We start from the raw sequence: 12,564 nt of genomic DNA on the forward strand, positions 1-12,564 counted from the left end.
ATTATGTATGAAATGGAAAAAGACTCTAAATCTAGTCATAGTACCTACCTGTTTATGAAACTGAACTAGCTCTTCTCGAGAAACGTTTCTAATCTTACATATAGCCATATTATTATTTTAATTATGTTGAGTAATCTGCTTATAGGTTCAAATAATGTTTTCATTTTTTCATTTAGTTTCACTCTCAAAATGGATAAATATCGTTAAATATTTAGTTATATACATCCTGTATGATAAAAAAATTTTAATTATTATGTTTGTATCATCATCATCATCATCTCAACTATTACCTGTCCACTACTGAATATAGGCCACTCCTATGGGGGGGCCAGTAATTGCCACTCTTGGCAGCCAGGTTGGCAACCGCAGATCGGTTTTGATGATAAAAGGAAAGCTGCTGCCCATACCTCACATTATATTTGCATATCCAACTATATTATAGGTTTGTAAAAATATTTAGAAGCTTCGTACACATTTACAATTAACCAGCTGGATTAATAATATAATATTTGGTATACAGCTCTAAAATACCTTAGATTAATAAACAGAATAATCATTATCCTAATTATGGCAGATATAGTCATGATTAATAGCTAGTGTAGAATAAAGGAAAGGTACATTTATTAATAGAAAGCAATAAAAAACAACATGTAAATGTAATAATAATTTAATTTCACAAACATAGCAATTATGTTTGTCCAGTTATAAATAAGTATTATTTGAACTATACAAATAATGTTTAATGAATAAATACACTGGCTCTGTATTTTACAATAATAATTAACAGCTCCATTAAAGCTATTCTATTTATTCATTGGATTTAACAGTAATATAAATAGTTAACAAAGTGTCAAATAATACTAATTAAGGTAGGAATAAAATGTACAATTAAGCATTCGTCGAAACTCCTGCGCAACCGTGCGCATGTGATGGTACTCACACGAGTATCTATCATACAAAAGTACATACAACCGGCATGATTCATGCACTGACGCATACACAAAATACACTCAACAATTTACTAACGCCGACAATCTCAATCATTATTATCTGGTGGAATGGTCACTAATACTAAAAATCTATATTAAATAATATCAATAATAAAGTAAATCAAACTAAGTGAGTTATAGCGAGAAATAAATAAGTTATGACCTTGACTAGGATAATCGGGAAATTTAGAATGTTAATAAGCAGATAATAAATTAAATACCATTTAAATTCGTCACTATTTACATAAAATAAAAGGAACTATTCCGTTCTAGACCAAAATGGCAATGTAATGGCAATAACATTGTTTCTAATACATTAATTATACAGCCAAATGCAACATAGCAGCTCATTAGGACCAACTGATGATGAATGAGGAACGACAGAATGCCATTAGATGATTTGTATTGTCATATCTTGTACACATGTTAATATCATCTCATTGTTTTAACAATTACATAGGAATATTACGTGAATCAGTAAAAATTATAACATAAATTAATTGCGAAAATGTCAATACGATAATAGACTATAAAAATTGAAGTGTGAACACGCCTTATGTGACAATACATTGTTATCAAATATAATTTAGGCACCTATGTTATAGAATACAGATTACAAATAATATCATAAGAACATATTTAATGAACATTAATTGAAGTACAATGTAAATAAGAATCACTTTTTAATTTAATGCACGTTTATTTGCGAAAATGTTCAGTTTAAAAACATCCGGTCCTCAAACGTTAGTGGTCTTACGAAGTAACACAAACACAACCAAAGTTTATTCTTTAAGCTGATTGAGTAAGATCAGTCTTGGACATCGTCTGGAAAACCTGGCTTAGGTATTCCAGATAATTAAGTGTATCCCGGTAAATTGGGAACGCGTTTTTCAATATATTTGAATCATTGATGACCGGGATTTCGTTGTTCAGTAGTGGTAAAACTTTTAGGTCACGAGACGTGATCATATCCTGGAATGAAAGAAAACATTTCGTTAATATTTATAAAATATGGGTACCGTGATAATTTCAAAATAATACAATAATAGTAAGATTACCAAAAAATGTTAATGACACAAGAAAATTTTAAAATGTTAATATTATAAATTAAAAGTAGGTTGTAACAATAGATAATATTAATATTATAAATTAAAAATAGGTTGTAAAAACATAATAGTTAAATTTTCTACCATTTCAATTTCAGTAATTTTATTGAAAAACCGCAATGATTTAGAAATACACGTCCCAAATAAGATGCCGTTGTAAAAGATTTTTTATTATTAAATTGAAATATTTAAAATATTACTAAATATAAAAGTACTTATAGATACTTACAAAAAAGAGACACAGCACTTTGCTCAGTTTGAGTACGGTGTCCTTGATGTTTTTAGCGAGATTCGCGTCCGCAGCGATATTGTCATTAATAAGGTTCTCAGCGATCATGTGAAACCCGGCGACGACCATCTTCAAGCTCTTGTACATGTAAGGTAGCACGTCATCTATGTGTTTCTGTAAATAACGAAATAAAAATCATAAATATGCATTCAAAGATTTACCTCATTGATAAATTAAAGAATACACGTGGATCGGAAAATTGAATTGGGTTGTACCAATTTGCGTTTTCTTATCCGATATTACCAGATTACATGTACGATTAAGAGTCACATATTGCGAAACAATTGTGTTCTCATGTAAGCGATAGTCGGCCGACAACAATGAAAACCACCGACGGAGTTGATTCCTTGAAATCGATTGAAAAACACATACGGATGCACGTTTTTGACAATCAGCGAATTCGCCGCCCCTCGCTTATTGTTCTCATTTAGGAAACAACGATCAGTTTGACATTCTCGAGATATAATTAAACAAAGTGGCATCCTTACTAATGTGTATATATTGGGAACTTTCGACGTTTTTGTCGTTTGTTAAATGGCCTTTGCCTTGCTCAGGAGTGGGACCGAATAGATACAATACATTAATGGTAAAATACGAATTTTATTATACATAAAGAAAATTATCTTTAAATTTGCTTTTGAAGATTCTAATCAGCCGCCAAAAAACTGACATTGAATAATACTATTCTTGTAAAAAATTTATAGACGATAAGGTTTCCTTTGAGAAGCAAAGCCCCTAAAGTCACTCGGGGTGGGCTAACTGGCCTGTTTTCATTCTCATCTATCACCCGCAGGCGGGGTTACCATACCATTTTCATCCATCAAAACAAAAAAAAGTCACTTGGGGGATACTGACGGTTTTAGGATGGTAAGTTCCACTAAGATTAGTATGCTAAGGTTATCTGTCTTTTTCTAATAGCCAGCTTGCATGCATATTTCTTATACATTGAAAGGAATCTGAGACTTCATCTTTAATCATCCACCCACTACAAAACCTTTACAAGTTATTTCAGAATACATTCTATTTCGGTCAATTTAATTTCGGTATTCTCCCATATGTTAAGGATATCGTATATATTATATAGTATATCTTAGTTATGATACACTGAAATTATGTCCATGGTACTGCTCATGTCTACAGGCGACGGTTACTACTTTCCATCAAATGGGCCGTCAGCTTCTTTGCCATTCTAAGTTGTATAAAAATATATATATGCTTAGTAGATGTTATGTCACGTAAATTCAGTGAATAACATTACAAAATTAAGCACTTTAATACATTTTAATTATCCACGGTATTATTATATTAAACTGTAATGTTTTGTAAGATATAAAAGATTTATAGTAAAAGAAACTTACCATCAATTCTTCCAAATCAGCCTCATCTAAAGATTTGTACAGGACTTTGTTTTTGGGCATAATGTCATCAAGATGCCAAGGAAAGTTCCGAAGCCAGTCATCATTTTTATTATTCATCTGATTATAAAATGAATCAAAGGTATCGTAACTATACAGCTTAACCTGCAACAAAAAAAGACATTAATTAATATATTTTTAATTTTAATTAATTAAATATTATTAAACATTAATTTTAAATAACGGTTAATGTATAAATAAAAATTATATGATGAAATTAAAACAAATATGTGTATAATTTAATAACATGAATACAATAAATAAATATAATTAGTAAGATATCAGTTTGAGGAAGTGGTTAATCGGTTGGAAAAGTTACTCAGTTCCTTTTCCTGTGATTCATATTTCAGTAAATTTAAGTCATGAATTTGAAATGAATGATCGATTCAATCGCTTGGACTTCACTCGTTATACTTCAAAACAAGTACTAATTATTGTTATCGCTTATCAATTACAAATCAGTATATCGATAACCGACATAATATCGTTGTAAACGTATTTAGATAAATCGCTAAGGCAATATACGTCAAACATTACATATCAGAAATAAAATTAATTGTATTTGGTTAGTTTAATTTTCATTATTACAAATGTTGATTACGAAAACTTGTTAAGATAAAAAAGGGCGAAAATGCAAAACAGATGTGGGAACGCGTCAAATAATTTATTTTATTTATTTCAAATTTCCTGGTTTTCATTTTAAATTATTACCTATAATAATTTAGTTATTATTATTTTCATATCTAAGTACATACTTATATATATTTATTAATATAATTTCAAAAATATTATTCCTTACAGTAACGGTCTCGTTACAGTTTTATTAACTAGAAATTCAGTTTAGAAAGTACTAACTGTTACGAATAATATCTAGACACAAAATATACTATGACGATCTTGTTATCTGTCATGTGTTGACATACCTGATGGATGGGATTAAGCATTGAAGAAAGGCATATCTTCCTTTCTTCAATGCTATATCATCATATGCATCAAATCAAAATACAGTCAAATTTCTCATACAAGTATACGACAAATATACGCGTAGGGAAGTGATACAAGCAGACTATTTTTGTTACAAATTATTTTATTACAAAAATTTAAGATACCTAAAACGTTTTAATTCTTATTCCACCTAAGTTATAGTAATAAAGAGATTTGAATATTACCATTCAATAAATATTCGTAGAACTATTACTACTAGTAATATATAGGATAATATAGGATAAGATGCAACGATTTAACTGTATCAAGCGATCATGAATCAGCCTTACAGATGTACCGTTTATTTCTCTGAATGATGAAAATAGAATGTACCAGGTATATTGTGTTGATTGACTTCCATAGAAAAACTCAACGGAAAGTGGACTTGTGCAATTTCCTGGATGAACTTACGAGTATATAAAAGGTAGGGAATACAAACTCCTTCACAGTGAATACATTGATACAGGCAACTGTCGTCTCATATTATTTTATCTATATTCTCATATGAAGTGCAATATAATGTATTAATAATTACTGAAACACACTATGCTCTTTTGGGTTTCCCCACGGTTTTTTTCCCAAGAGCTAAGGTAAATACTACTTTATTTTATTTTTAAATATCATTAAAACTATAAAAGCAATAATTTATCTTGGCTTTTAACGTCAATTCCAATTAGATTAATGTAGCTGTCTACGGTTGACTGTCGGTGAATTTTCTTAATATATAATTATGAAAAATTAACAGATAAATAATATTCTGTTTCATTTAGAACATATACTTAATATTTCTTTCATTAAATAGTAAAAGAAAGAAAAACTAATTAAATTAAACATGACACGAGCGTAATAAAAACAAAATATAATTAAAGCAGTGTTTGCGCAAGGAATATAATATTATATGCTATTCTTAATTATAAATATGTATACAAAAAGAAATATAAATATAAGTAGTATATATATTTACAACAATTTGGAATATAAGTAAAGTGAATTAAAACACGACAGATGGAATCCTTCTACGAACTAGTTGCAAATATAAAAGATAACAAACCAACGTTATTTGGTCTGCTGATAGTTAAATGTAAATAGTACTGTGCAGTTCATTTTATTCTGGTTGTTATGAGTGCAATCAGACCATTAAACTACTACCTCTCAATTAGATGATCACGTGTATTGACCGCTTTGTTTTCCATACAGGTAGACCATACTTCATAGTCGATACAATATCTACGGTCTTGTATAACTAAATAAGCGGGAGAAGTTATTTAGGGTTTCTAAAAAATAACAAAGATTATAATAAAATATTAACAAGTTGGAACATATTCATATTGTTAATGGTATTTTTAAAAGACAAAAGAACGAGGTTCTAAATTTGTTTCGTTTTATGTTTATAATATATGTGTTAATTTTTAAACGGATTTGAACTCATATTGTACTTGATAGACTTCATTGATCCCATATTAATTTTGTGGCTATTAAACTTTCCGTTTTTCTTTATGGGAATCTTGCTTGTTACGCATAATCTACTTGTTCGTGTTTACACGTTTATGTTGTAAGTTTCAATATTTGGAGTAGAATGTACTGGTATCTACGAAATAAGAATCAATCAATCGATCACTTTATTTTGCAATTAATAGGTACATAATATACACGATGAGATGGTGAAATACAATTTGGTCCTCTATCATCAACCTTATAGCTATATATACAAAATATAATTAGGTTTAAAGTAACTAGTAAAAATTACGTAATTAATAGCTTTCTTCAAAACATGAAAGGGCTCCAACAAATTGGATACTTAACACATGTTACTATCATTTAAAAAATCTTCCACGTTGATTTATTTTTGCGGACCAATATTGGCAATGTTAGTAAGAAACGAAAAGTTATCCTACATAAATAAATTGATAACATTACATAAATATTAATATATTTGATTGACAATACAATCTCCCATATTATTTTGAAACTATCAAAATAAATTTGCATTATGCCATTTGTAAAATGAAATCAATGCATTTAGTAATCAACACCTGCACAGATATTGAACAATTTTGATGGCAAAATCAAGGTTGTATGCAAGATGAGTCCAATGGCGTTTAGTCGCCGACGATATGTCATATAACCGAACCGTTTTCAATTTAAAATTGACACTACCTAAGACAGTCCATATAAAAAGCAATCTTTGATACTAGAACATAAAGTTCAAAATAATCACGTTCAAATGACTGTGGCAGATGCAACTTCGTAGTTGTAGAATGTCCCTTATAAATCGTTATACAACAATACGACTAATTAAAACGTGCTTCCAAACAGCGATAAAGTACCGAAAATTCATATTGTGTAATATTTTTCACAATTGATCTTTGTTTGGTTAACAATATTTCAAGACCGATTAATTAAATCAATTCAGGTTGTGACATCCTTTGTACAAATAATGTGATAAAGGGATGTAGTTATAATTGCCAATTTATTGATAAAATGTATTTTCATTTTTGTCTGTAATGGAATATTGACCAAAAATCTATCATGTATCCTTATTGTCAATCTGTCAATAAAATTACCATAGGCTTCCATCATTATCAAATTCTTATCTGAATACTGTATTTGCTAAATCCTAATTTACATTTCATACACTAAAATGTCAAAAATCTAAAAATGACACTCGTTTCAAAGAACTACGAAGTCAAATATATAATTTCAATATATAATAATAATAACATAGAATCTCAATATTCCTAACCTTCATCACAATAAATCACCAAACAGTCAAGATCATCATCATTATCCTTTAACCTTTTCTTTAATCAAACTATGCACTATGATTGGCATTACATTTATTTATTCATCAATCTGATTTTAATTCTATAAAACTGTTTGTCATAACACAAAATATTCAATATTAAAATATTTTATCCGTATATTAACTACTTTTCATGACTTTGTTATAAACATCATCATCAAATCATTTATTTATTTATATAAATCAGAGATAAGAGTATTTTATGTTTACTTTATGTTTATTATCTAGATTATGGTCTATCTATTTATCATTCATTCATTCAAATTTATTTAGGCATGATCTAATATCGAAAGAATAAGTATTATAAAGTTTTTATAATATTAGCAGATTTATAGATTTATTAATTATAAATTTATTAACTTGAAAAATAAACTGATGGTACATCTGATGGAAAGTGATAAACGTGACCTAAAGACATGAATGATTTTAATCTCAAACTCGTATGTGAAGCAATATACAAATCATTTTTAAAGCAGTGAATACATTGTTCATAATTAATCATGAAATATGCTTTGATAATCATAATAATCGAGAGATGGAATGCGCTGTTGTAGCCGTGACACAGGTGCGCGTCCGGTCCATCGCCATATCCGAAACCTACACCTAATAATAGCGAGTACCTTGTGTAAACAGTAGATTTCCTAGAATTCGCGTCTGTCTATTTTACTACCTAAAAATGCCACTGGAAGCCCTCAATACCTAAATAAATTGGGATATTAGAACTAATCTAATAAACGTACGATAAAAGTACGAATAATAACTATTATCCGTAATTTTATACTATTAATTCAATTTCTTATTAATTACTTTATTTTAATTTAATTAGTTTATATTTAATTATATATTGTATTATTTTATTATTTAATTAAAAATAATTACAAAAAAATATTTACATATTATTTGTATACTTATTGTTTTAATTTTGACGAATATTTTGGATAATAAAAATTTTAATTGATGACATATTATAATTTATATAAACATTATATGTAATCGCTATCTATTTATCTGTTAAGATTACTAATTCTGAACCAGATTTGGTGCGAAAATATTAACCGTCACACAAGAACAGCACTATTGTCATCAAAAAATACATTCTGCCTATAGTATTCCTGGTGTCTTACCTTTCCTGAGGGCTAAGACAATATTCCAGTAATTTCACTATTATATCTCACCATTAAAACTTCCAATTATTGACTAAGCAATACTGTCTTAATAACCTAATCATATTTGTATTCAGTTAATAAATAATCTTTATTTGCATTCCTACTTTTGTTAAATTACGTCCATACCTACCAATCGCTAAGTCCTAAGCTGATGTATTTTTCCGCAAAATATAAGAAATGCACTATTTATAAATAATATATATATAAATAAATATAATATTTTTTAAACATATTAGATACAAAAGCTTGTTTTCTCGATAGAAATAATCTGATCAGAATAAATTCTGAAAGCCGTGGCGATAAATATTGGTGGGATTGATTACTCGTTTAGGAGAATCGATTATTCGAGTTGAATCGAGTAAGGGTGGGCTATTTGTAAAGAAATTTGACGACATAGCATCCGAATGTCTAGCTCGCATCGGAAGCTTATCAAATAAACACGCACACATACATGCGCGGCAAATGATGTATTTACGGCACACGTTCGCACCCAACGGCGCAGACAGCCTGTCGCCAGTGAACAACGATATCGTACTAAGTATGTACATATCGCATATACTATGTGTAATTCAATGTTTATAGCGTCATTATAGGAAAGATAAGAGATACGAGTGTGCGAAGTGACGCGACGTGCAGCACGTCGCGATAAACACGCATGCCTTCACCAGATTACATTGCGAATTGTGCGCTAATTATTATAATTGCAAACATTTTCAGCATATTGTAAAAGAATATTTCGTAATTCAAAATGCGATACCACACTATAGCAGCGTACTAAAAAGTATGAGTGTTAAGAGACATTCACACGGTGCCCGGTGGCAAGTCACACATACCGGTAGAGTTCGTTGAATTTATTATTGCATTCTTAGTAACGCGTCCAGTTATTATACACACGGAATGGCCTGACGACATAAACGACGGCCCAACTAATTCGGATATTGTCTTTTTATTTATGTTATGATACGGCGACTGTTTCTTTTCCTGTTGCGCGTTTATCTCGATCTAACTTGACGATATAAATCATTTTAGTGAGGGCGGTGCGAACTAGACGCAGAAACAAGGTAACGCTTCAGACAAAGGAGTAACGTCCTTGACTATAACAACAACGGTTCATCGACTCGCGGCTCTACCTAAATCGCAATAAATATGATACATTAGTAACGAATGACCGACATTAAGGGGAGAGACAGAAAAAAAATCATCGGGCAGGTGTGTCGCGCAATACTAATGCGCAATCAATATTCGACGCGTACGCGCACCGTCCTGTACCTCGTTCCGGCTACTGTAAGTCGATAATGTCGTTTTACGAGGCGATGGTGAGCGGACAGGACGTCGCCGTCGTTACGACCGACGACTATTACAATGCCACCATACCTCATACGCGAACACCATGTTCGATAACTGGACGCATCGAGAATTATTCTCATTCATTGTTCCGTGTCCATTGACTACGCGACACCAGATAATTGGTATGCTCTGTCTACTGCGCACGGAATAGGTACGTTACACTTGAGTGCGAGATGTAACTAACGAGTACGATAGTAAAACCTTCTCCATAAATGATTCGAGACGCGACATCGACATAGCATTATTGCTGGTTGATCGGTCCACCTTACTTCCGATTCGGAAATATCATATTCCTGGTATTGGAAACATAGGAGCGTCACATGGATCATTGTATTAACATGCCAAACGTTTGTTTCTTATAATTCGTGAATGTTTTACGAATTCTCAAATGTAGGTTGACACGTCTGTATTGTATAATGGATTATTTCTTCCTAATTAGTATCTGTACCAGTATTTTAGTTCAGCTCAGATAAAAAAACAGCAGTGTAAAAAATCACAGAATAACTTATCAATTGTCAAATGTATAGAATTTTAAATAATGTTTGGATATTTGTATAGCTTTGCAAAAAAATATACGCAAAATTATAATTAAAAGGGAGGAAGCGGCTTTTGCGGCCGGACGTGCCGAGTAGACGCGGCGCCTGCGCCGATGCAATCTTTCTTCCACTTGGCGAGAAAACGATGCCATCACATGGATGCAACCGATGGAATCATTAATGATTTTAAATTTTGTATATATAAAATGTAATAACGATTAGTTTTATTATAATTTATTGTATGACGATATGCTTTAATTTTTATTGTCACAGGACATAATATTTATGTAGTAGTTTTTAATTTAAGAAAGAGTGAAAAGTTGCATTTATTTATAAAAGTAAAAAAAATACCTACACACATCTAAATCTTGTGAAGTAATCTACTATAGTGCCTAAGATATATTATCGTAAGTCTAACTATCTACCAAAAAAGGTATAAATGAGACATTTGCATTGATAATCGCGTATTTTGATATTTTAGAAAATGTTAAATTATTAATTAGGCAATAATCAATTGGACCAGTTTATTTGTACTAAAGCGCGTATTATTATATTACAAATATATATTTGTATAATACAATTTTAGTTATGAGTCCTAAGGTATGCGTTAGGTTTACTTTTATTGGTATTGGAATCGAGCCTCGTCCGTTCATTTGAGTGACGCGGCGGGCATAACGATGTGCGAATACTACTCGTTTGTCGCAGTGAATGAATCGATCAATGAAAGCGGCAAATTCGCAGTTCGCGGATGAAAACACATGACAAAAATTGATTAGGTGTACTTACAAATTCATCTTTATATTTCAGCGTTTCTTCAAATACATATTTAGCATGACGGGCCAAGTTCTCCGCGAATTTCGGCTCGTATTCTGTTTTTGACTGGAATTAAAGAAAATAATCAAAGTTAACAATAATCAATAATATTATATAAAATAAATTGCAAAAAAAACATTTATGTATTTCAGTTATATTAGATATCAAATACACCAAATACATAATTATGAATTTATAATTATTAAAATTGTTACAAAAAAAAAATTAAATTATCAGAGTTATTTAAAAACCGACAATGGATTTAATTTGCTAGCAGCCAATATCCGCATTACAATTCCTACTATTAATACGGAAAGAGAGGTTGATGACCTTTTCTTGAGTGACAAAAAGTTATATGGTAGAATTTTTTGTTTCCGTTTGGTGTGTACCATCGTATTATATATTGTAATAGGTCATGACGGTGAATTTATGTCGTTTGTTTCGTGTGTTGTCATTCCTAATAACTAAGATATTATGTCTCAGCATCCCGTGATTTTACTGTCATATATTTTCCATCTTGGAAATCTCCTAAAACTGATCCTCATCTAAAAGATGAAGCTCATCCTAGCAAGCATAGCACTACTTAACAACAGTGTGTTTTTGCCAAGTGTGGAGCAGAGATACAAACAATTTATTTGGAAGCCTCTATGACGGTTTCTAATTTCTGTCAGATGAATAATCAACTTTTATGCTATTATTTGTTACAAAAAAAAAACTGAATTAATACAAAATCTAATCTAATTACATTACCATTGCTATTATGTTATTTAAATTTGTATTATATAGGTACAACATAATTCTTAATAATATCGTTAATTTAAATGAATATATTCCGATATATTCGAAAATACCTTAAGTACATTCTCTTACTTTATTTAAGAGTTTCCTCTTGTGGGTGCAACTAATTTATCTTAAATATATTATATCATTCTTAAGTATATATTAAGTAGGTAGCAAACTGGCTTCATATTTATAATAGTTAAAAATATATTAAATGTCAACTTGAGTTTGTTTGTCTGTTTGTTCTTTACCTCTTGGCCTCTTAACGGCTAAACTAATCGTCATTAAATTTGCCACACACGTAGTATATTGGATGGAGAAGATCATAGGTTAGCT

General features: G+C 30.3%; 2 protein-coding genes across 11 annotated transcripts in view; one reads left to right on the forward strand and one right to left on the reverse strand.

Annotated features, from left to right (window-relative positions):
* Positions 1–651: 651 nt before the first annotated feature.
* Positions 652–12,564, reverse strand: part of LOC113509841 (uncharacterized) — a 91,570-nt gene continuing 79,657 nt past the window's right edge. For all 3 annotated transcript variants that reach the window (XM_052899289.1, XM_031910771.2, XM_052899288.1), the window contains 4 exons: positions 11,422–11,514; positions 3,743–3,904; positions 2,325–2,498; positions 652–1,961 (listed from right to left, as the gene is read on the reverse strand). In XM_052899289.1, coding sequence (XP_052755249.1) covers positions 1,779–1,961; positions 2,325–2,498; positions 3,743–3,904; positions 11,422–11,514 — 612 coding nt within the window. In that variant the 3' untranslated portion in view covers positions 652–1,778. The remainder of the gene's footprint in view (positions 1,962–2,324; positions 2,499–3,742; positions 3,905–11,421; positions 11,515–12,564) is intronic.
* Positions 5,234–12,564, forward strand: part of LOC113509722 (gustatory and odorant receptor 22) — a 133,841-nt gene continuing 126,510 nt past the window's right edge. For 4 of the 8 annotated variants that reach the window (XM_052899284.1, XM_031910767.2, XM_052899285.1 and 1 more), the window contains exon 1: positions 5,239–5,373. Coding sequence is in view for 2 of the 8 variants with exons in the window: in XM_052899285.1 (XP_052755245.1) it covers positions 5,330–5,373 (44 nt within the window). In the remaining 6 variants the exon portion in view is untranslated. Of the gene's footprint in view, positions 5,374–12,564 lie in introns of all 8 variants that reach the window. The other 4 variants (XR_008253362.1, XM_052899283.1, XM_031910765.2 and 1 more) reach the window with 2 other exon arrangements.

Source organism: Galleria mellonella, unplaced genomic scaffold (assembly GCF_026898425.1).
Source record: "Galleria mellonella isolate WM207_F2 unplaced genomic scaffold, CSIRO_AGI_GalMel_v1 utg57, whole genome shotgun sequence".
NCBI classification, from domain to species: domain Eukaryota; kingdom Metazoa; phylum Arthropoda; class Insecta; order Lepidoptera; family Pyralidae; genus Galleria; species Galleria mellonella.